The sequence below is a fragment of the Quercus lobata genome, chromosome 3 (genome assembly GCF_001633185.2).
Source record: "Quercus lobata isolate SW786 chromosome 3, ValleyOak3.0 Primary Assembly, whole genome shotgun sequence".
Taxonomy (NCBI): domain Eukaryota; kingdom Viridiplantae; phylum Streptophyta; class Magnoliopsida; order Fagales; family Fagaceae; genus Quercus; species Quercus lobata.
In genome coordinates this window covers 23,417,350-23,443,240 of record NC_044906.1, presented here as the reverse complement: position 1 = coordinate 23,443,240, position 25,891 = coordinate 23,417,350, and the positions used below count along the sequence as shown (strand labels likewise).

The 25,891-nt window shown below is 34.0% G+C and overlaps 1 protein-coding gene across 1 annotated transcript; it reads right to left on the bottom strand.

Moving 5' to 3' along the window:
* Nucleotides 1–3,029: 3,029 nt before the first annotated feature.
* On the bottom strand, nucleotides 3,030–6,944 carry LOC115979386 (probable LRR receptor-like serine/threonine-protein kinase At3g47570). The gene is made up of 2 exons (XM_031101414.1): nucleotides 3,778–6,944; nucleotides 3,030–3,579 (listed from the first exon to the last, which is right to left on the bottom strand). Exons 1-2 carry the CDS (start codon nucleotides 6,455–6,457, stop codon nucleotides 3,173–3,175), a joined length of 3,087 nt encoding a protein of 1,028 aa, XP_030957274.1. The 5' UTR covers nucleotides 6,458–6,944; the 3' UTR covers nucleotides 3,030–3,172.
* Nucleotides 6,945–25,891: the final 18,947 nt, after the last annotated feature.

Sequence of the window (25,891 nt, the reverse complement as noted above, 5' to 3'; positions counted from 1 at the left end):
GAGAGAGAGAGAGAAAGGCAAAGAAGTAAAATAATGCATGTACACTATAAGGCTAAAAAAAAAAAAAAAAAAATTACATGATTGCAAGCTTATTTTCTAGGAGATGTGGGAGTTATATGATGTAACTCTTTAGGTTATAGTCACTTTTAAACTTATGTGATGAATAATTTAGAAATTGTAATTGATTACTATTTACATATCACCTCACATGTATCTCATGTTGTTACTAGTTGCACACACTTCACAAGTTATTTTTTGCTAAACTTAGTACATGAAATTGTGTGTGAATTTGGTTTGGCCATCCAAGATTATGTTTTCTATGGTGATTGATTCAAAATATGTTAAAGGATGGGCAAAAATTATGTTTTTGATGATTAAAAACCTTGTTTTGAAGTTCTGGGTTGAAAACTCATGTTTTTGAAAAACATTTAAACTCATTCTCAGGCATTTCATTCATGAAATTCCTTGGTTTGAGTAGTTTCTACACAATCTTCTGCAGTTTTTCTAAAAATTCAAATTTCTAGAATTTCGGTCGATCGAAAATCCCTTGATTTTTAATGCTCTCGGCTTGACTTGATTGGTATTCGATCGATGCTCGACTGATCGAAATTGGAAAATTTTTAGTTTTTAGATTTTTGACCAAAATTTTTCATGCATCATTTGTGTTTAGGATTCACATGCATTGCATTTTTTTTTTTTTTTATCCATCTTGCATTTTTGCAGTCATATCTCCTTTTTTTTTTTTTTTTTTTTTTTTTTTTTTTTTTTTTTTTTTTTTCACACATAACATGCACACACTTTGCTAAATTGGGTGCTCAACTTGATTTAAAAATTGATTTATTAATTTTTGAGCCCTTTGTACATTTTAGTATATGCTATTTTTCTTGATATGTGAAATGCTGAAAACTGAGGAAAATTCTTTTTTTTAGATATGATGGATAATAATTTTTCAAATATTTTCTCTACTTGATTTGAGTTCAAAAGACCATCTGTTTTTGGGTCACATAGTGTCAAGCTTGCATATATTGAAAGAGAAAATATTTGTATTCATGTGTAACCTCAATTTATTTTTTATTTTTATTTTTTGTTTGGTTTGTGTCTCTTTATTTACCCCACCTCTTGAATTTTCCCCAAAACTATTTTTCCCAAAACATGTTTTGTTTTTCCGATTTTTATAGGGCGAGAAACTTGTTTTTAACCTTTGTTCTTCATAGAGAAGTTGTTGCTCTTCATAGGGGGAGTTGCCTAAGGAGTATGCTCACTTTTTTTCTGCAATCAGGGCTCGAAGTTAATCATTCATATGAAAATTTTTTGATTGAAAATGCCAAAAGAAATTTGCATTCCAAGGCAATGTATGCCTCATCAAACCAGAATGTGAATCATTCATAGGCACAAATGTGTCTGAATTCAGAAGGAAATCAAGGTCGAGCAAGAAATTCACATAACCGTGGTGGAGGAGGAAGGTTCATATAGGTAATGCCTCTCTTAGCACTAAATACCATAATTTCCAACTTAGAAATGTGTTATGTGTGCCTAGTATTGCTTCTAATCTACTCTCAGTTCACAAATTATGCTTGTGTAACAATTGTCATTTTGATGCTATAAATTCCAATGTCAGGACATTCTGACAGGAAAATATTCTACGAGGGTTTGAGTGAAAATGGAGTCTATCCAATGGACTCAAAACCCTAAGCATCAACTGCATCTTCATCACCTTCACATTTCAATACATGTCCTGGTTCATCTGCCCAATCAAAGAATCAAAATCAGTAACTTTGTGTAAATTCTGTAAATAGGTTTCTTTCCAAAAAGTGGATGCCATGGCATCACAGACTAAAACACCCTAGTGATAAAGTTCTTGCTCTGGCAGTTCATTTTCTTTCAAAATCATGTACTGCAAATAACTCTGATGTGCATTGTAGACACTGCCTTTGCTAAATCTGATTTTTCGGTCTTCTAAACCTTTAGAATTAATCCACTGATGTATGTGGTCCAGCTCCAACACAATTATCAATAGTTTTAAATACTATCTTGCACTTGTTGATGATTTCACCAAGTTTACTTGGATTTTCTTGTTGAAATTGAAATCTGATTTCCTATTTACTTTCAAACATTTTACAGGAACCATTGAAAATCTTATTGATCATATAATCAAAATTCTTAGATCTGAATTGTGGGGGTGAATTCACTTCTAATGCCTTTAATGATTTTTTCTCTAATCATTGTATTACTCACCAATTATCATGCCCTCACACACCCCCAACAAAATGGAGTGGCTGAAAGGAAACATAGGCATCTTGTTGTGTGTGCTTTGACCATGCTTTCTCACTCAAATTTACCTACCACTTATTGGTCATATGCTATTTCTACTGTTGTGCATCTCATAAATTGACTACCCACTCCTTTACTTCATAATCTTTCACCTTGGGAGCTCCTCTTATAGGCCAAACCAGATTTATTACACTTGAAAGTTTTTGGGTGTACTTGTTTTCCTCTTCTTAAGCCTTATAATACCCATAAATTTCGACCTCACACTTCTCCTTGTGTATTTTTAGGTTACCCTCCCACTCAAAAGGTTACAGATGTCTTTTATTGCACTCTTGTTCTCAATCAATTCTTCAGCCCTTTACTCAATCTAATTCCACTGCACAATCCTCTTCTACTCTACCTGTACTGAAACCTTCACCTTTACCTTCAGTTCCACTAGTTTCTGCAGAAACTAGGTCCCAGCATGCCTATCCTTCTCCACCAGCCACTTCTACACCAGATATTTCCCAACCAGAACCTTCTCATACTACATCCTTATCAGGCACAAACAAACATCCTACGGTAACTTCATTACTATACCACATAACCCCCCTCATATAAAATTGCAGCCCAATTCCCACACTGGTTTGCACCTGTGAATGAAGAATATGATGCCTGTATAACATGGCCTAAGCAATTATCTTCTTGCATTCACGCGTTTTAGCATATATTTGCATAAAATTTAACTTTCTTAATATGGGGGACTGATAAAGATAATAGAATTGATAAAATTTGACATATGATCAAATTAACTGGCCATTAAAGAGATCCTCATATCAATTTGCAGTTCTAATCATAAGAACTTATAGCTTCAAACAGCTTGGGAAACAAACATAAATACACAAAATAGATTTAATGCAATGCTTCATCCACTAGAACATCTTTTAATCTCTTGCAACTTCGATAAGGCTTCTCTCATAGTAAAACGTTCTTTCGATGAATCAGCAGCACAAGACAGTCCAACTCTCACCATAGAAGCCACGCACTCTTCACCTCTGAAAGCAATGTTGTTTTTGTTCTTGCTGCTGCTATCATCACCAGAAGAATAATTAGCACTGCTGTTTTGCAAAAAATATTCATTATCCTTGAAAAGCTTTGGATCAGCAATATCCAAGATTTTACTCTCATGCACTTCGGAGATGAACTTGTGTATGCTTAAACCTTCCTGGAAAATCCCATCTGTGGGCTTCTTGGCAATGATCATCTCAAGCAGCAGTATCCCAAAACTATAGACATCCCCGCTGGTTGAAGCCTTTCCACCCAAGCCATACTCTACAACAGAATTTCAGGATATTAGGATCAAGTATTTCCAACCAGAAATGATAAAAGCTTGAGGAAAAAATGTGGAAACATAGGGTGTTAATTTTTAAAATTTAAATGTAGCAAGCGAGGTAGAGTAGAACATTGTTTGAACTGTGAATGTAATCGCTAAACCCTTTTAAGTTTCATAAAGTAAGATCCACAACATACCTGGAGCAATATAACCAATTGAGCCTTTTAGTCCGATTGTGCTACTCCCAGTCTGTGATGAATCATGAGAGAGAAACCTTGCTAACCCAAAATCTCCTACATGAGCAGTCATATCTTCATCTAAAAGCACATTTCCAGGTTTCAAGTCGCAATGGACTACAGGTGGGTCACAATCATGATGTAGGTAATCTAACGCAGAAGCTACATCAATAGCAATATTCAGTCTCTGGGTCAAGGTCAGAGTTGATCCACACTCAACATCCTCTGGGTACAACCACTTATCCAAGTTACCATTAGACATGAATTCCATAGCTAAAGCCTTGAATTCGGCTCCTGTGTGATCAATGCTGGAGCAAGAAGTGAAGACCTTAACAAGGTTCCGATGCCGGATGTTTCTGAGAGCTTCACATTCTGTGACAAAACTCTTGGAAGCTTTGCTTTGTGTCAAGTCAAGAACCTTGACTGCAACTGTGGTGTGGATTCCACTTTCACCAGTACTGAAAACAGCTCTATATACAGACCCAAAAGCTCCCCTCCCTATCAAATTTTTTGTGACAAACCCGTTTGTTGCAAGCTGGATTTCAGAGTAAGATAGCCTTGGCGGTAAACCCTTCAGTTCAGATGATGAACTTTGATTGTTTATTGTCTTTCTCTTCTTTTTGGTGATCACTGCACATACTAAACACGATGCACACACAAGCACAATGAAAGAAGAGGTTGGAATAATGACTTTGAGCACTAAATCTGAGTTCGATTTTGTTTTTGTCACACAAGTAGTGACTCTTAGCTTTTCTGCAGTCTCATGGTCAAATACGCAGAGCTGTTTGTTTCCCTGGAGAGAATCCCAGCTGATGTTGGCAAAGACACCATTTTTCGGTACTTCTCCTTCCAAGCTATTGAAAGACAAATTTAACATCTGCAAAGCATTGAGGTTCTCCAATTCTGTCGGGATTAGGCCAGAGAGATTGTTGGAAGAAAGATCCAAGCTCTCCAGTGCTGCTAGATTTTCCAGTGACTTTGGTATTGAGCCCGTTATCCTGTTTCTTGCAATGTTGAGATATTGCAAAATTGAGTATCTCTCGGTTATTGCAGGAATATTTCCGGATAGCTGGTTTCCAGAAATGTCCATGAATTCAAGCTGTCTCAAATGGCCAAATTCATCGGGCAGAAAACCGCTTAAGCTGTTATTTGCCAACAGCAAAAATTTTAGCTGGGGAAGCTCAAAAATTTGCTTTGGAATGCTGCCACTGAGGGCTGTCCTTCGTAGAACAAGCATCTCTAATCGCTGGCATGTTGCTATACTCATAGGAATTCTACCAGATAACCGGTTGTTTGCCATGTCTAGCTCATATAGCCACGTAAGATTGCTAAAGATATCCGGAATTTCTCCAGAGAACAAGTTGCCAGAAACCATTAGTCTTTCTAGTTTCTGAAGTTTTCCAATTGAGTTTGGTATTTTGCCTTCGAAAAAATTTTTCTCAATTGATAAGGACACAAGGTTTTGGTACTTTTCCAATCTTTGAGGGAAGCTACCGGTCAGGAAATTATCATAAACACAAAAATGTTGGAGATTGACCGAGAGATTTGCGACAGAATGGGGAAGTTCACCAGCTAATTGGTTAGAATTCAGAAGGATTTTGCTTAGCAGGGTACAGTTTGTAAGGGAGTCAAATACTTGGAAATTCAGTTTTGTTGTAGAAGATAAACTGTTCGCACCAAGGAGTAACTGGACAAGATGTTTCAAGTTACCAAGTAAAGGAATATGCCCAGTGAAATTATTTGAGGAGAGATCAAGGTGTTCAATATATGAAGCATTGGATAAAGAACTTGGTATTGGTCCTTCCAGATAATTGCTGGCCAAGCGGAGATCCCTTATTTTGGGAAGGGTAAGGCCTATATTGGAGGGAAGCTTTCCAACTAGTCTGTTTAGTGTGAGAGATAAGAACTTCAGGGAGGAAATGTTGAAAATTGAAAAGGGAATCTCACCACTTAATTGATTCTCCGAGAGTTGAAGAGTGACAAGATTATTGAGACGACCCAACTCATTTGGAATTTCGCCAGATATCTGAGTTCTTGACATGTTGAGAACGGTAAGAGTGGAGAGATTGCCAAAAGTAGAGGGAATTGCACCAGTAAGATTGTTCATGGACGCGTCAAGAACTTTCAGTCTATGAAGTCGGCCTAGTTCACGAGGAAGATGACCAGTAAGTTTGTTGTTCCGAAACATTATAGTTTCAAGCCTACGACAATGAGATAGACTGATAGGGATCGTGCCATTAATTATGTTCCCCACGAGAATTATATGCTGAAGGCTAGTAAGATGGCCAAGCTCAGAAGGAATTTGACCAAAAAAGGAGTTGTTTGAAAGGTCTAGAGTTTTGAGGGAAGTGAGGTTGGAGAGCTGAGGGGGAATAATACCAAAGAGTCCCAGACTGCTAAGGTGCAGTGATTGGACTTTTGTTGTACTGCTGGTGCAGTTGACCCCAAACCAAGTACAGTGAGAATAACTTATATTCCACCCAGACAGAGCATTTTGGGGATCAGACACCAAGGATTTGAAAGATAAGAGTACTTCTGTTTCAGTGCCAGAGTCAATACCCCCTACCTTTCTCGCACTATAGCAAGCGAAAATTTGAAAAAAGAGGATGAAAAGCATTAAGGAGAAATGAAAATGCCTCATTGTTTTTCAATGTATGTATTAATTGGAGAATGCAGCAAATTAATGAAGTATGCTGCAATCACCAGTTTTAATGGTTTGATGTTTTGAGCCCACCTGGATTGTGTTCTTATAATGTTTGCTGGAACATTGGTCTGGTGACAGAAGTCACTTTCCTCCTAATTGGGAATTGGACTATGGCTTTTTCCTCCTAATTGTACAGAACTTGAATTTGAAAATATCAGCCTGCGTGCATTTCACTGCAAAAAGTTGAGGAGACAATTCTTGACGGAGGTTTGATAAAAAACAAATTTTGATAAAAATGACCAAGTCATCATAAGTTTCCTAGACGCTGCATATCAATGAAGATTGAAGATATAGACAGATATAGCTTCTTTAGTATGGCACCAGGAAGACCATTCTTTATAAACGTTTGTAGAAAATTCAACATGAAGGAATATAGATGCATACATGTGATCCTACGACAACAGGTCCATGATAATTATTCTTTGTTATCAGGCTAAAGACGTAAATTAGTTTTTCATGTATGAGAATTTTGAATGTAAATCTTTTTTTCAAGAAAAAAAAAAAAATATTGTATTAATTGAGCTACTTGGAGTATTGGACCCATATAGTGTGTACAAATTATATTATCATAAATAGGACCGTCATGCCATTGTCTGGAAACTTGGTTAAAAAGATTGCTACTGCAATGAGGTCAGTAATTGGTACTCTTGATGCTAAAAATAGCTTTTAGTTTTTTCCATTTCTAAAAATTATCTCCGACTCAATTTCAGAGACTAAAACAGGCTTGCTATGTTGATAAAGTTTACAAAATAATATTATTTCAATACTGGTTTTCTTCTATAGGAGCAACTAATTTTAATTTTTAGATTCACGTAAGGTTTAGATATTGCTTTCACTCACATCCAGTTTCAGCCTTAATTAATTACTACATATGACCAAGTCCACTAAAAAACGGTAGCAAGGTGAACAGAATTCTTACCAAAGCCATATTAGCACATGTAGCCGAATGGCTCCAAACTGCCCACGAGGTTCGATAAAAATCATTTGATTTAACAGAAACACCCAAGTCATCATAAGTTTTCAACACGCTGCTAGACCATGCCTGGTGGGCCTAACATAATTTGAGGCCTAGAGTGAAAAATTCATGAGGGGTATTTCATATAGATGATTAAATATCATAGTTGAAGCATAAATTTGAACAAAAAGAGCTAAAAATATATTATTTTTTAAAGAAGAAGCTTACTTTTAACTTGGATACATGACTGTGGGGCCCAATAATTTAAGGGCCAAGCCCAATTGCTCCTGGAAAATCCGAAGGCCCAATCCGAGGAGAGCTGTGGCCCAAGCTCTACAATACAGAGCACAAAACAATTTTTGGGAGGCAGCCGAGGACGGTTCAGTCCTCGGCAGATCCTGAATCCCACCGGAATAAAGGGGTAAAACTGGTATAGGGACGAATTTGTAAGGAGATCCAAAATATCTTGGGGAAGTTATCCTTACTACCCTTCCAGATAAGACCCAACACATGACAGAGCCGTACTCTGCAGCCTTATCAACCATACCCAACAATTCTGGGATTAGACTGATGGGACAAATATCAGTCTTGTATAGATTGACCCTACACGTGGACGAAGGACAATCAACACGGACAAGTATAAAAGAAGAAAGTAAGTAAATCTAAAGAGGGGGATCCCATCCCACCTCCGAAAAAGAAAGATCACATGGGGGAGAACATCTCAACAACACCGGACTTCACGGAAGAAAGTCCGTCGTTGGAGAACCGGGGTAAGGCCTCAATGGTCCTCGGATCAACTCCGAGGAGTCCCATCCCATAGGGTGCGACGCCTTAGGGCTTAATTGTTCAAGCCCAACTCCTTTTTTCTACACGAATTCCTCTAAAACCAAGACCAGGCATCGCCCCGTGACCAACGGCTAGCTTTTTAAGCCCACTCTCTACAAATCATATTGTGGGAGATCTTTCATATGCGAGCCCAACATCATTATTGGGCCGGAAAAGAATTGTGTCCTTACAATGACTATGCATGGTTAATTAAAGTTGTACTCTAAATTTTAATTTTATATCTTCTTTTTAAGTGGAAGAGATAAATAGATACTATTTGCTATGTGACTTTGTAGGTGATTAATTAGTTTACAAAAATTAAAGTCTCAACCTATTAGGGGAGATTAGTCATCATTGATGATCTAACATATTTACAACATTTTTTTTTTTTTGAAACATTTTAGGATTCCAATTGGATTAAATTTCTATTAGTCTCTTATTTTGGAAACCTTGTTAGATAAGAAAAAGAGAAATACTGAAGATACTACAAAATGTTCAAAATATAATGTGATAATGACTATTATTGATGAACTTCAACAACCTAATTAATGAGTGTTTGAATTTCTTCTTTAGGTAATCGGTAACATGTCAGTTTGTAAGCGTATAGTAAAATTTGTGGTGTCTTTAACATCATTCATTTTTTTTTTTTTTTTAAAGTGTTCAATCATTTAAAATTTGTTATATTCTTATAAAATTTTGGGTCTTTTATGATGGGGGATGGGCTTTTTTTTCCTAGAGAATTTTTTTGTTGTTGTTGTGAGGCCTTAGGGCTAGGTCTTGGACCACAAATATAAACAAAAATATATGCATTTTTATGACTAAAAATGCTTGTCTTGTAATCAAAATATAAACAAAAATAGTAAGCACAAGTACAACCACTTTATTAAAAAGCTTATTGGTTATTAATCTTATGAACACTTGCATTGTATCAAGAATTAAATTTTCTATACTAATTAATTATTTTGCAATAACAAATTATTAGTTGACATGTTCTGTTAAAGATGCTAAGATCGATAGATGCAAAAGCAGAAGTAAGAAAATAAATAATAAAAGAACACACGAGAATTATGTGGTTTAGTTTGATAGCCTATGTCCATGTAAGAAGCTCTTAAGGACTACATCTTTACTATATGAGTGAAGTACAATTTCTGTCTTACAATGAACCCTAGACTAATCACAATTAATTAATTGGCTTAATTGTAGTTCAAGTAGTATTTTTAACTTGTACACCAAACATGATTAAACTTAAGCCAAAACTATTGGGTTAATATACCTCTAATATGTTCAATGACTACCCTTACTCTTTTTCGTTGTGATACCATCAAATCTCTCAATAAAAAGTTGATTGTATGTTTTATTATTATTATTAAAAAAAAAGAAAAAGAGGTTGAATGTATGTTTTAGATGATTTATAATAACGCCAGTTCATGGCTCTCTTTAGAATATGCACTGGCACACATATTTAAATTTTTGAATGCAATCCATTTGAAACTTTTAGCATCAAACATTGTTCTGTTTTTTTTTGGACAAACATTGTTTTAGTACATGAAAATTCAACTATAATTTTAATGTTGGGTTTCAGGGATGTAAGTACAATAATATCTCTCGTATCACCCACCTAATATTTTTCATACATTTCTTATGTGGCAATAATCGATCACTAACATTCTCAATCTGGTCTTGAACGGTATGTCATAGATATATATAACATTCCCAAAGAAAAAATTAGCCGCATTTAATTACAAAAATTTACTTAATCGTTGACTTGTATTAGCTATTATGAATACCATAGAAAGTAGAAAATGTTATGTTTAGAATTGAGTGTAACAGTGAAATATAATTTACTGTATATGCATGTATCATGTGTGTGCATACACAAAACTTATAAAGTAGAACACAAAAATTAGTATAGATGATTTGTTTTCCATTTGTAATGATTAGTTTTCTCTAGCCAATCATCTTGGTCTACTACCCTTCCAACCATGTTGCTAAGACTTTTTGTAACAGGCTTTCTGATGCCCAACAGTGCCGTTGGCCGCACGCCCTAAGACAATGGAATTGAGTCACGATCAACAAAGTTGCTTCAAAGAAAGTAGATAATTTGTCTTTAATTGCTTTTTTACACAACTTTGAACCATTCTGGGCTGTACATGCATGCAACGAAAGTAACATATTTGGCCTTTGCGCTGCGTTACAAAGATCAAACCCTCAACGTTTCCTTTGGGATAATTGGGAGGTGCAGTGACAAAGCTAAAAGCTTTGGGGCATGTGGAATTTAGTGTTGGAGCTAATAATCACAGAAAAGTCTTTCAAGTGAGTGAAGGGTTGGAGCTGATATGACAAGTCTTTCAAGTGATGAGCGAAGGGTTGGTGATCAGGTCAATGACCAAAAATATATTGACACTAAAAGCACGGCTTCTAACGTAAAAAGAACTGATGGAACAATATCATAACATAATAAAAAAATAGTGAAAATTGAAAATATTATGAAGGTATTTATGAAATAATTTTTTCAATAATTGTACAGTACTGAGAACTATTTGACCACTTAATTTAACAATTTCTTACCTGAGATGTGAGATAATAATCTATTAATTATGGATAAAATTTATAAAATAATATTAATTCAATGTTGGTTTTCTTCTACAGGAGCAATTTGCCAGATCTCATCACGTATGATTTACTACATTGGACCAAGTCCACGGAAAAGGGTATAGCAGGGTGATCAAAATTCTTACCAAAGCCACATCTCACATGCACGTAGCCAAAAATGCCCCATCGAGGTTTGATTAAAATCATTTGATTTCAGAGAAACAACCAAATCACCGTAACTCGTAACTTTCCAACAAACTGCAAGATTATGCTCAAGAGTAATGTTGGTGCCACATAAAATGACATAACTTATGCCATTTTAATTATTTTAATTAAAATAATTAAAATGATTTGATTTCTGTTTATTTAAAATTTATGTGGTTAATACCTTCTGATATTTCTCTTGCGAAAATATATTTAGGGTTCAAATCTCATTCTCTCGTTGTAATTAAGTATAAAATTATAAATAAATCTATATACTAACGTTAATATTGTACGAGATTAAGATTTAATTAGAAAATTCTTAATTGATCAAAGAAAATTTTCAATGTTGCAATAAGCAGTAAAAAGAAAAAGAAAAAAAAAAAAAAACTCTAATACCAAGTAAAAGTAGAAAGTAGTGTAGAGAGATAAATTAAGTGGAAATAAGAGAAAGATTGTCAAAAAAAAAAAGAATTGAGTTACAGGAAATTTTACTATGTTCAAGCAAATAAAACTACGTAACCCTCGCATGTATCAAAAAAAAAAAAAACTACACAAACCCCACGTTTTCCTTTTATTTTTCTTTTCCATTTTTCTATTCTTTTCGTGTTTGTGACTAGTAGGGGAGATGTTTTTAAAATGTGCAACATTCCAATATCGTGCTACAAAAAAAAAAAGAAAAAAAAAATCATTATTCGCAATTCTATTAACTTAACCATCTTGTCAAACGTGTATCTTACTCACCAAATCTAATGAATATTTCTTGGATTGACATGTTCTTTAGCATGTGAGTATATGACCCAGATTGGATGTAATATATGTGGCAATTTTCGAGGTATTCCACTTGAAATGGACTAGGAACGTTCGTACGTTATCTAAATTCTTTTTCTTTTCACTTTTCTCTGCTGACAAGTCTACAACTTTTTGGTATAAATAATTATCTTCATCTACAAATTGCTCCATTCTGCTTCCAAAATATTCTTGAGCTTGTTCTCCCTTCATCTTCTAATATCACAATCTCACAACCAAAAAGGGGGGAAAAATGGTCTTCTCTAGTTCGTTCAAATTGCTGGCCATGGCTCTTGTTTTAGCAGTCATGTTGCTCATGTCCTCTAAGATAGTTGAAGCAACACCAAATTTCAAACTCGGTTTGTAGAAAGACTACTTTGATTGTTTTAATTTCTGTTTTGTTAAAAATTTTCTTCTTCTAGCATCTAAGATTGTTCTCTTTGATTCCTTTTTCTTTTCTCTCTAGCTAGTGAATCTTCAACCACCACCCCCCTCCCCCTCTCCCACACCCCAGGTTGGTCTAGCGATTTCTAAGGACCCATAAGATCTTTGAGGTCCCGGATTCAAAACTCCTAACTAGCATCCATAATACTTCTTCTAAATCTAAATCTAAGGGGTTGATCTAATGAGTGCTAATGGATCGAAACTCAGCATCTTTGGGTCCACGCAAGGGATTTCCATCTGTAATATATAATTGTTTGTGTGTGAAATGAGAGACTAAATGCTCGAAAAGCTCTGAATACCTATATTAGAAATTAAAAAAATATTTAAAAAATTGTTAAATTTGATTGTGTGTGGTTTCAATGTTGCAGGGCGAAGGGCTCTTGATGTTGTACCACCATATTGGGGTGGCTACACTAGCCACCCCTCACCATAATTGCCAAGGTGGATGCAAAGCAGATCTGGAGAGGAACATGGAGTCTGAAGATGCCATATGCTACTGCCAGATCATTAATATCTACTATTTGAAGACATGTTTTAGACGTTTCTTTTATGCATGCATGTAGTGCTATGTTTGATGGCTAAATAAGATATGTTCAAGGTTCAATTATTCTGGTCTTATAGTACATGTAGTATGCTTAAATAAAATATTAGAAAGATATTAAATGCAATACTATGTTTAGAGTTTGGCATTGTAATGACTTGAGTTGAGTATAATCAAGTGAACAAATAGGATTCACTATTGGAATAAATGAAGAGTAAATGTCTTCCAAAGAACTTTCAATTTTCTCCTATATATTGATTTTCTTGTACCTGTAAGCAGTAACACTAAGTTCTTTAGTGCAAATTATACCCCAAAAGTTTGGAGATTTCTGAATTTTGTATCATAAAGTTTCAAAATTTTGATTTTATTGTTGGAAGTTATATTTTATTTGTATTAGTAACCCCACTGTTCATATTTTCCATTAAGTACTACATAAGCTTGTTACACTTGCTTAGTTTATCTAATAAAATGATGTTACGTCATTTTTGTACCCTAACAATTTTTTCTAAAAAAATAGTAACAATAAACTTAGAAAAAAAAATCTGAAAAATCATTTTATTGAATATAACAAACTAAACATGTGTGACAAGCTTATACAACATTTAACAGAATATATGGACAATAGAGCTGTTGATGCACACAAAATATAACTTTAGGAGGTAAAATCTAAATTCTAAAATTTTAGGGTATAAAGTCTGTAAGGACACAATTCTTTTCCGGCCCAATAATGATGTTGGGCTCGCATATGAAAGATCCCCCACAATATGATTTGTAGAGAGTGGGCTTGGAAAGCTAGCCGTTGGTCACGGGGCGATGCCTGGTCTTGGTTTTAGAGGAATTCGTGTAGAAAAAAGGAGTTGGGCTTGAACAATTAAGCCCTAAGGCGTCGCACCCTATGGGATGGGACTCCTCGGAGTTGATCCGAGGACCATTGAGGCCTTACCCCGGTTCTCCAACGACGGACTTTCTTCCGTGAAGTCCGGTGTTGTTGAGATGTTCTCCCCCATGTGATCTTTCTTTTTCGGAGGTGGGATGGGATCCCCCTCTTTAGATTTACTTACTTTCTTCTTTTATACTCGTCCGTGTTGATTGTCCTTCGTCCACGTGTAGGGTCAATCTATACAAGACTGATATTTGTCCCATCAGTCTAATCCCAGAATTGTTGGGTATGGTTGATAAGGCTGCAGAGTACGGCTCTGTCATGTGTTGGGTCTTATCTGGAAGGGTAGTAAGGATAACTTCCCCAAGATATTTTGGATCTCCTTACAAATTCGTCCCTATACCAGCTTTACCCCCTTTATTCCGGTGGGATTCAGGATCTGCCGAGGACTGAACCGTCCTCGGCTGCCTCCCAAAAATTGTTTTGTGCTCTGTATTGTAGAGCTTGGGCCACAGCTCTCCCCGGATTGGGCCTTCGGATTTTCCAGGAGCAATTGGGCTTGGCCCTTAAATTATTGGGCCCCACAAAGTCCAAAGAGGCAAAGACTCCCAAATTTTAAGGGTGTAGTTTGTACTTTAGCCTTATTTCTTTGAGATTGAAACCTTATTTATGTTTGTGTACATCTCTAAATATAAATATTAAGGGTAAATTACTATTTTGAACTTAACATTTACACTATGCGTCAATTTGGTCCCTAATGTTTCAAATGCATTAGTTTAGTCCGTAACTTTTTGGTATTGTGTCATAGTAGTAATTGCCATAAGTGCTGAATGAAATTAAAAAATACTGATGTATCTACCAATCACAATAAAAAATTATTTTTATGCCACTTAGATGCCAAATGGATTGCCAGGTGGCGTAAAAAAAAAAACAGACAAAACAAAAGAAAAACACAACCTAGATAACAAAATCAAATGGAAATTAAAAGAACAGAGAATTAAAAATACAAAATTGAAACAAAGAAACAAAAAAAAAAAATCAAACAGGTAAGCAAGCAAAAATTTACCGATAAAAAAAAAAAAAATGGGATTGACGTTGATGGCCTCCACATCAATACTGAATACCACTGCCGCAACTCGATTGCAAACCCAAATCTCCATAGCCTGGAATTTTTAACAAAATTAATTTGGGAGAGGGTCTAACTTGAGACATGATAAAGATAAAATGGTTTTTGCCCGTGGAATGCCCATTAAAAAAGCCTAGGGTAGTCAATTAGGCCTAGCCTACTATCCCAGCCCAATACCCAGTTTATCTCACTAAAATACAAAACTATTGTGACCCTGGCCTATATGATTTTAATGATCTGATACCAATTGAAAAATATGTTTTAGAACACATCTATTTTTTGAGATAAAAGATAGAGATTGTATTGAATAAGACCAAAACCAACATATACAAGTAAGTAAAAACCCTGAAACATCCAGGGGAAAAACCGAAGACAAAAAACCAGCAAACGATTAAAAAGGAAAAAAAACAATTAATTTATGAGTGAGTCCAAACAGATTAGTACAAATAGTTTGTTTCAAGTTTCAACCATAGTTAAAATTGTTCAAATAGAAAGCAATAAAAAGGCACACTAATTTGGTAACGAAATGGAAAGCTAATGAAAAATCTTTCTAATGGAAAAACCATTCCAATAATGATCCGATCTTATAGAAAATTATTAAAAGAAACAGCCACAACAATTTTAATGTAGAACTTTTGCACAACTAGACTCTCTATTATAACTTCACCAAATGCCCGTTAATCTTCCAACCATAGTGGCCTCATAATCTCTGAAATCCTTCTCCGCAAACTTCCTCTACAAACATAATTGCATAACTTCAAATGGTCATATCTCATTAATTTCAAATCTAATAAATTGGGTCAAATTTATATTCATTTTTAAGCCTTATGTGCTTACATTTCAATTAAACAAGTTTCAATAAAAAATTTATTGTAATGCAAAAGATAGGAACAAAATTACAAAAGATCATCAACCCATCGTCTTTGCAGCTTCTAAATCAAACTTGATATGTTTTGGAACTAAAGTTTGCCAACAAGTTTATTAACCCTAAAATCTTTGTTGCCCTAGAGCCCGGAGACTCTCTCTAGAGTTTTTATACGTGTTATTCTATTCTGTTTCATTCCTTTCTAAACTCCCAAACAAAATGTAAACCCATTCTTTTCCCTCCGGCCCTTTTAATAGTATCCATGTGCCATTTGAAATTTTAAGGTCGTTTTGCTTGTTTTTCCCTCTCCGTCCACACAAGATGACAAGAACAGGGCAGGCAGAGGCACATTCGCCAAATCATTTCTACGGTTCCTAAGCCATTGCGTAAGTCCTAAATTTGTGGGATAAAGTCAAAGAATAAATAGAAAGGTAAAGGGATCTTGTATGCGACCCAAAATATCTTCCAATGGTGTTTCTATAATAGATAAGGTGGTAAGAATGTATACATGTTACATGTACTTATTATTATTTTTTTTTTTATGAAAGTTGCATGTACTTATTGTTCTTGGTTAACTCATAATTTTTTTATCTTTGATTTTTTTTTTTCCTAGAATCTTGGTTAATTCATAGAGTTGTGAGAGACCGCCGATATTTTAACGCATGTTTGCATGGTACGTAAACAGATCAAACCTATTTGACTATTCAAGTGATCAGAATATTATTCTCAAAAAAAAAAAAAAAAAAAAAAAAAGGTGACGCGAATATTATATAGCATTTAGTCTCATATGCGTGTGTGTGTATATATATATATATATATATATATATATATTATTTGATCAACTAATATTTTGTTTATATTCTAGAACATGTCATATCACGATTCGATAGTTTAGGAATTTTCTAGATTGCCAACTTTTTCTGGAATAAAATTGTTTTTGATTTATTTAAAAGAATGATGGAATCATGCATATTACTTTTGATAAATAGAAGATTTGGAACTAAAGGTATTTTGATTTATAGTTTAGGTGATAACCTTTTTTCTATAGTTACATACATCTACTGAAAAACATGGAATAAGGCTGAGGCAATCGACGTACTATGCTTGAAATTTGTTGATGAGTCTGCTTTATTTTTAAAATATTAATAGGATTTATTGTAATTAATACAGTTATTTCAAAAAAGCTATTATTTTCTCTATTTTTGAGGTATGAGAATGGGTCACTATTTAACACCTTTTTTGGGTCATAATAGCTTTCTCTATTTTTCTCTATTCCATGATTTTCCTCCCTAGTTTAAAGATTCTCATATGAACATTTTACTGGAAAAAAAAAATTCCCATAGTGAGACATTTGAAAATACTTGCAAAACCCATTTATGAAACTGTAGGACTGCCTTGGGGATTCGACCCTACCTTGAATCTTTAGGCATGTATGTAATACAATATAGTATGTTCTTGAGCAGTAAAAATATTCACAGTTCCATCTGAAATTACCTGTAACTTTTTTTTTTTTTTTTTTCGAGAAACAATAATACTTATTAGAACATACACAAAAATATATATACTAGTGTTTTAAATTGGTTTATAAGACATTACATAATCAAAGTACCACTATAAAAGGGCTAACTCTTACAGTAGTAGACACTACAAGAAATTTGGTCTTTAGCGATGGCATATAGTCTTTGCTAATGCTTTAAATATCATCGCTAATTATATTAGCGACAAAAATTGTCGTCGTTAACTTTCGTTAAACAAATTTGGTTACAAAAAAGTTTTTTAGTGACGATATTAATGTCGTCACAAATACAATACTATTAACAACAACAAAGTTGTCGCTAATAGTGACAATTGTCGTCATAAATAACTCGAGACCCCAAGACGAAATGTCGTCGCTACTATCTCATTTGTGGTGACAAATTTTTTTGTCATCGCTAGTAGATTATTATTAATGACGACATGCTTATGGTCATTGATATATCATTACTAGCGACGACGCTTGCTATCGTCACAAATAACGATATATAAGTGACCACAAACATGTCATCACTAAAAATTGCATATTAGCGATGATATTATTTGTCGTCACTAATGATATGATAAAATATTAGCGATGACATTGTCGTCGCTAATAATATTTTACATTTTTTTTTCTTTAAAATTTACATTCTGAATTTTACATGGGTACCTGTTGGGTAATAACAAAGCACAATCCTAAGCACATAAAAAATTTTCAATCACAAATACTCATATAAGCATAAAAACTGCTCAATCAATAACTACTAAAGAGAGAGAGAGAGGGGTCAGTGATTGGTGATTTTTATTTCTTTTTGAAATCTCAGTGATTGGTGATAAAGAATGAAATTAAAAACTGATGTGAAAATACAGGAGTGGGAAAAATATTTTGGTTTGGCGCCCATGAGAAACGAAGTCGTTTGGGCTTTTGTCAATGGTCCAATATTTTTTTCATTTTATTTTAAAACTTATTATTTTTAATGGTAATAAAAAAAAATTTGAGGAACTTTAATGGTAATTAACTAAATTCGTTAGTTTGATAGGAACGTGGCAGGTTTCACCTTAAAAAAGAAAAGTTTTTTAATTTTTAATTTTGAAGTTTTTCTAATAAATTTTACTTATTATTATAAATTAATAATTTATTTATTTAAGTCAATTTTATTATTAAACAATTATTACAAAATTTATGACGTATTACTTGTTATTTCACCTTAATCAAATCAGAAAATTGAAAAAAAAAAAAAAATAACACACCCGAACCCACACAAAATAATAACTTCAAAGCCATTTTAAAGCACTCACATTAGGTTGTAGGAGTGACAATTTATGTTTACCTATCACGTTTGTATTGTACCGACTCATGAGTATTTGACTAAATGGGTTGATACTAACCCAATAAATTTATTAAAAATGTCAAGATTCTTCAATCTCATGTTTGATCCAAGGGAGCACCTAATAGTATCTTCCCATTAAAAATGAATTTTTGAAAATTAGTATTTTTTATGGAAAATATAATTTTAAAGGTAGTACTTTGAACTAATACTTCTGTCACTCCCATATGTGATCCAAGGGAAAAATAACTTTAAAGGAAGCAATTTGGGAAACATAATTTTAATCGAATGGTCAAATTATGAGAACAAGGATAACTGAATCTTCATAGGGCCACAAGGCATGTGACCATCATGCTCCAATTCATATTCAAATCTTGATAATTGGATTTCAAGAGTATAGTGGTGACATATTAGTATTGGCAAAATTCGAGACCAACTGGATGGTTAGATTGAGAACAGAGCCATACAAGTACGTAACACATGTCCATCACGCGCCATAGTTAGATTTGAAATCTAACCGTTGGATTTGAAAAGTGTAATGAAAGGTTAATTCTAGTAAATTATTGTCACAATCAAACGATTGGATTTAGAGAAATGTGTGGTCAAAATTTAGTTAAAGTTGGTCAAATCCGGTCAAACTTAATAGATGGTCCCAAGACCGTTGGAGATTTCGAGACTATTTTGGTCATTTTAGAGGTTTGGGGCATTTGGGTCATTTTAGATGTTTCGAGAGAATTTTGGCCATTCTAGTTGTTCTGGGAGTATTTTGATTATTTTAAAATATACTTACCTACCCTTAGGGGCATATGTCTTATGATATCTTACATGCATCAAGAATAAGACATGTGTTTAGATAATAATGGTTTTGATTTTGGAGGAAAAACAAAAATAACTTTAGTTTAAAAACAATATGAAAAATCCACAATTAGTAAGGGTTAATGTCAAGATAGACTAAAAATCTCATGTTTGATCTAGAGGTGTCTAGGACCCGCTCGACCTGCAAGAATTGCTTGACCTGCGGCCACCAGAACTAAAAGCCAACCGACCCGAGCACCACTGTGGTCAGTGACAGTTTTGTCCAACAAAACCCGACCCTTGTTTGTTCAAGTTTTGGTTTCACTTCTCTCAACATGTTGAAGCCGACCTGACCGAAGAATAGGTAGATTTGTTTGATTTTCCTCCCTTTCTCTCCTTTTCGCTCCTAGATCACGTAGTTTTAGTGGAGATCTCCCTTTCTCTGCCCAAATCTGGTGGAGATCTCAAGTTTTTCACCCAGATCCAGTGGAGATCTCAAGATCTTTATCCAAATTGAGTGAAGATCTTGAGTTCTCCGCCTAGATCCGGTGTAGATCTTGCAATCTCTGCCCATATTGGGTGGAGATCTTGAGTTCTCTGTCCGGGTCCAATGGTGATCTCGTGATCTTCATCCAAATCTGGTGGTGGTCGATCATCTACCACTACTCTCTTGGTTTTGAGTGAAACAACTCGACCCAAGAAAAATCTGACTTGATCCAACCCGTAGGTAGAATCGGTTGGTGGCCGGTCCGTCGATTTGCCACCCGATGGAATCAGGTCGGTTTCAGGTTGGGCACAAACCCAACGCAGACCGACCTGTGGACACCCCTAGTTTGATCCAAGGAAGCACCTATTAGTATCTTCCCTTTAAATATGAATTTTTGAAAATTTAGTATTTTTTATGGAAAATATAATTTCAAAGGTAGTACTTTGAACTAATACTTCTGTCACTCCCTTATATGATCCAAGGGAAAACATAACTTTAAAGGAAGTAATTTGGGAAACATAATTTTAATTGGATGGTCAAATTATGAGAACAAGGATAATTGAATCTTCATGGGGCCACATGGCATGTGACCATCATGCTCCAATTCATATTCAAATATTGATCATTGGATTTCAAGAGTATGGTGACATATTGGTGTTGGCGAAATTTGAGACAAATTGGATGGTCAAATTGAGAGAACAAAGCCATACAGATACGCAACACATGTCCATCACACGCCATAATTAGAACTGGAATCTGACCGTTGGATTTGAATAGTGTAATGAAATGTTAATTTTGTTAAATTATGGTCACAATCAAACGGTTGGATTTAGAGATAGATGCAATCAAAATTTAGTTAAAATAGGTCAAACCCGGTCAAACCTGGTCAAACTTAATCAATGGTCTCAAGACCGTTAGATTTGGTGAAACTAAGTTCAATGGGAAGGTTTTCAATGGATTATTGGGTATTGGCAAAGTTGTTAGAAAATATCAATAAAGAAATAATTTTGCAAGATAACGAATATCATGTTAACATTGACTTAAATAAAATTGATTAGACAAGATGCATGATGAAAAAATTATTTTGGCTCATATATCATGTATTATCACTTCTGATTTTAATCAATTTGAATATGTATGTTATAAATATATTTTAATTTGATTTACTTATTTTTGGTAAATATTATTACATAATTAATGATTGAATTGGTTTAGTTGAATATTTTATAAATTTATAATGAATATACCTTTCATATATGTATATCTATAATTTTTTTTAAATAATTTTATTAAGTATTTGTGTATCTTATGACACATGATACACAAAAATCAAAATTGATTCATGATATGATTCACATTTTGATAAGTATGGGTATTAGTCAGTATTTTGAGTGGAATTAGAACTTTCTTGATTTTTGTTATTTTATCGATTTTGAGTTTCAAATGGGTAAAATTATGATTTAAGAGTATTTTGAAGCAACAAGCCCTCCCTAATCTCTTTGTTTTTTGTTTTTTGTTTTTTTCTTTTTAACAGATTGGAGAGTATTAAATTACTTTAGAGATTTCAAGGTTATTTTGGTCAAGGTATAAGTTTGGGGGTATTTTGGTCATTTTGATGAGGCTAGTGGTATTTTAATCATTTCAAATATTTTAAGGGAATTTATGTCATTTTAAATATTTTAAGAGGCATTTTGGAGGATTTGATAATAAAAAAAAAATCATATTATATCAAAATTATTTTGGCCACATATTATTGATAACAATCTTTGTCGTCATTAAAAGATTCCTAATAGCAACGACCTAATTCGTCACTAATATATAATCTGCTTCCCTCCATTAATTCCCTCCACTTTTTAAGAGTGAAAATTTTTCCCTTCATAATATTTTGGTAGATATATTTGCGACATGTTGTATCATTGCTAAAAGGTGACTATCAGAGACGACAAATTATATCGTTGCTAATAGCCTTTTATTAGCGATGACCAATGTGTGATCGCTAATAAAGAAAGTACATATATAATATATTTACTATATAATTTTAGCCACATATCAACGACGACACACAAGGTCGTCACTAAAGATGATTATTAGTGATGATAGATGTAGTCATTATTATAAATCTTATTTTTGTGACGTAAATGTTGTCACTATAAAATTTATTGTCATTGCTAAAAGTTTCCCTCCATTTTCCAAAAGTAAATAAAATTCCCTCCATGATGTTAGCAACGACTTATTAGCGACTACCTTAGTGTCATCGCTACCATGCACTTATTAGCGATGACCATATATAATCGTTGCTAATGTGTGCCTTATAGTGACGACTTTTTGATCGTTGCTAAAACATTGGTCGCAAAAGGTCAAAATTCTTGTAGTGAAGAGTTTGTAACAAAGTTCTCTCATGTTCTGACCATTTTGGTCGACTGAGTGTCTTGTGAGATCATGGCCTCAAATGCTTTTCAAAATGCTGTCATGTGCCATTTTGCCAGATAGGTTCTCCATTTTTCTCGATCGAAACTCCATCTTGTACAACTTCAATTTAGATACATTAATAGTAAATTCTAACTTTTCTTCTCCACTTTTTATCATTTTTGCCAGGCCCCAAAAAGAAGGAGGAAAATCCGGGCCATATTTGGTAAAGAAGATCCTAAAAGAAAAAAGAGGGTCGAGAATGCTCCGTTGAATAAGGAAAGGGAAAACGTGTATCACTTGTGGCCACAATTACATAATAACGTATTTCTTAAACATATTTTACCAAATACGTTCTTTTCTTCTTCTTCTTCCTTCTTTTTTTTTTTTTTTTTTTTTTTTTTTTGATACCATGGCATAAACATAAGACAAAGTTAAGTTACATGGGGAGAGATCCAACAGTAGTGGATTGGAGCTTGAACAGCTAAAGAGGCAACATCTAACACATTGCATAGAATAAGTTTTGGAACAAAAAGAGTGCAAAAGGATAAATCCTGTTGAGTGAGGTAATGCAGGTCTGTCATCATAGAAGTCTCCTGCCATCTTGGTTGCACTACAAAAAAAAGGTCCTCTGGCCGCGTTTTTAAAACGCGGCTATATGGCAAAAAAACGTGGCTATAGCCTATAGCCATGTTTTTTTAGGCCACGGTTTCTAATGTGGCCTAAAACCCGTGACTATAGGACTGATGGTCCTATGGCCGCACTTTTTAACCGCGGCCCAAGCCCTGGTCCTATAGCCCCGTTTAAAACGCGGCCTAAGGGTACGGGCTTAGGCCGCGTTTTAAACGCGGCCTAAGCCTTTACCTTAGTCCGCGTTTTAAACGCAGCCCAAGGTTGAACCTTAGGCCACGTTTAGAAAGTGCGGCCATACTTAGGTGATTCTTTTGCAATTGGTAAGGAACAAAATTGGTCTAAAACCAAGATCTCTGGCCTTTATAGCGGCTTCCATAATTGCGTCTTAAAAGTTTTTGTTTTTGTTTTTGTTTTTTTTTGTTTTTTTTTTTTTTATCTCAATTTTTTTACAAATAAATTAACTTTTAACTTCTTAAAAAATTATGTTAGTTTTTATCTTTTTTGTCACACATTAAGTATAAAAGTTACAAAAAATTATATATATTTTTTATAAATACTATGCAAATAAGTTATCAAAAACTACAAAATTCTCAAACAAACATTTATTTGAAAAGTTGCATTTTAGGCCACATCTGCTAAGGAGGTTTGGAATTTTTTTTTAGTTTAAGTATTGTTTTCATCCATGAACTTTACTTAAGGTTTGATTTTCGTCTCAAACTCTGGTACTCTATTTGGTTGAGAAGATTTGGAAGATGATGGAAAAAGGGAGAGAGAAAATCACTTTTTATGTTATTTTGTTGGGAGAGAAAAGGGGAGTGAAACTAATGGGGCCCAAGTATTTTATTCTCAGGCCCGCCAAAATACATTCTCCCCAAATTGGGGAGAAATGTGGAGAGAAAATGAGAACACAAAAATGAGTAGCATTTTGGACATAACTATCCCTGTGCAACATTGGTTTTTTTTTTTTTTTTTCATTGTTAGTCTTTTAGATTGTATTTTTGTAACACCCTAAAATTCATAAATAATAAATGTCTATTCAATCTAAATAATCCATAAAATATTAAATAAATGTAACCAACAACCTAAAATCTCATCACATTTGTCAGAGCTCTAATTCCACCAAAGATAAGAATCCTAAAAAATAACTCTCCAGTACAATGTTTAATACCATAAAAATAATAATAAAATCCTCAATTCAACAAAATAATTCATAACTGTTGTCTTCCAAGAATCTCTACTCCAATGATCCCTCTAATGTATCTATAAGGGGAATAAATGGGGGTGAGATAACTCAATAAGTGGAATTCATGACACTGGGGTGTGGGAACAAACCTTTCAAATAAATAATTCTTACAATAAATTTATAACTTGTAACTCATCAATATTTTATCATCAAATATTTCATACAAAAAAATATCTTTATATTGTGAGCCATCATAATACATATATCAATATCATCATATAAACAATTTTCTAGACTTTTCTCATGGTCAACTTTTACGATCCGTTAACAAGGTTGTGCTGTCCCCTTTTAGGACTAGAACCTCCTTTTCATTCATTTTCTTAAAGATGGCTCCTTTGGAACCTAAATGTGCACTCCCTTGCTAAGGAGCTTCCTTTTTGGATCCTCAATAGTATACTCCTTGCTAAGGAGCTATCAAATGTGCACCGTCCCCTTTTCTGGGATCGTCCTTTGCTAAGGACTAGCTGCAGTATGATTATTCCTTACTAAGGACTAAATACAATACTAAGTTTTTAATCACGACTTGCCATAGGTTTTCAAAACATATTCAATATGTTCACAAAAATAATCCATTCATATCTCAAAAATATAAAGATATATTCACACATACAAGTTTAAATAAATTCATATTGTCCCACAAGTTTTTCATAAAACGAATAGTCAATGTGTATATCAAACGTTTATAAAATATCAATTTATATATAGAAAATCAACATATTTCTTTGATATAAAATAGTTTAATAATCAACACTGTTTTGGAAAACCCCCAAAATTAGTAAACGCCACTTACCTTTTAGTTGCAAAAATATGAAACCAACCTCCCTTGAATCACAACAAATCAGTAGAATTAGAACCTAGCAACACCAAAAATAGGTCCATCAATACACAATTTCCCACTTAAAATAAGTTTTCACACTTAGATAGTTTAACCTATCATCATTATGGCCTACGGAGGTGTCTAGTTTCTTTGGAATACATTTCAGCTTTGTCAGTGGGCTTGGCTATTGAATTCGTGGCCATCACTACTTGGAATTGCAATTATTAAATTGATAAATGGGAGCATTGAAATGCCTCATTTGATGCCTGAACTTGTCAATTAAGTTTCCAAAATTTTCACAACTATTCTAATTATAGTGTCTGCCTATAGCTGCCACCATAAATCCCTTGATGCTACAAAACATAAGATATTGCTAGTCAATTTTCTGAAAAATGGCAGTGCGTGGATGGCAAATTGGTTAACTTAAATAATATATAACTTCTTATTCCTACGTTATAGGGGCTAACAAGATATTCTAGGCTTGAAAAGCATTGCTACCTTCTACAATAATTTAGAGTTGAATACACGTCACTAGAAGGATGATAAGAAGATAAATATCAATCATAAAGCAACCTTTTCCCTTTCACATGGTGACAAACTTCAATTGATAAGGTCCAAGCCTATTACTCTATTAGGTACAATTTCAAAGCCTATGGAGTACCCTTTCCTGACATATAGCCATATTGACCATTCCTAATCTAATATAATAACAATTATAGGAGCCTTTTTTCTATTAATATAGTGATAGTTTAGGTTCATGACAATTGCTAGCTATTGAATATTCAAACTTCTTATGTATATACACATGTAACTTAAGAGGTAAAAGACTAGGGTTTTTTGAAAGCTTATCAAGGCCCATATATTTACTTATGCCACCTCACTTGGGCTTCATGTACCATAGTATTTATCTTATTTTTAATATCTTAGGC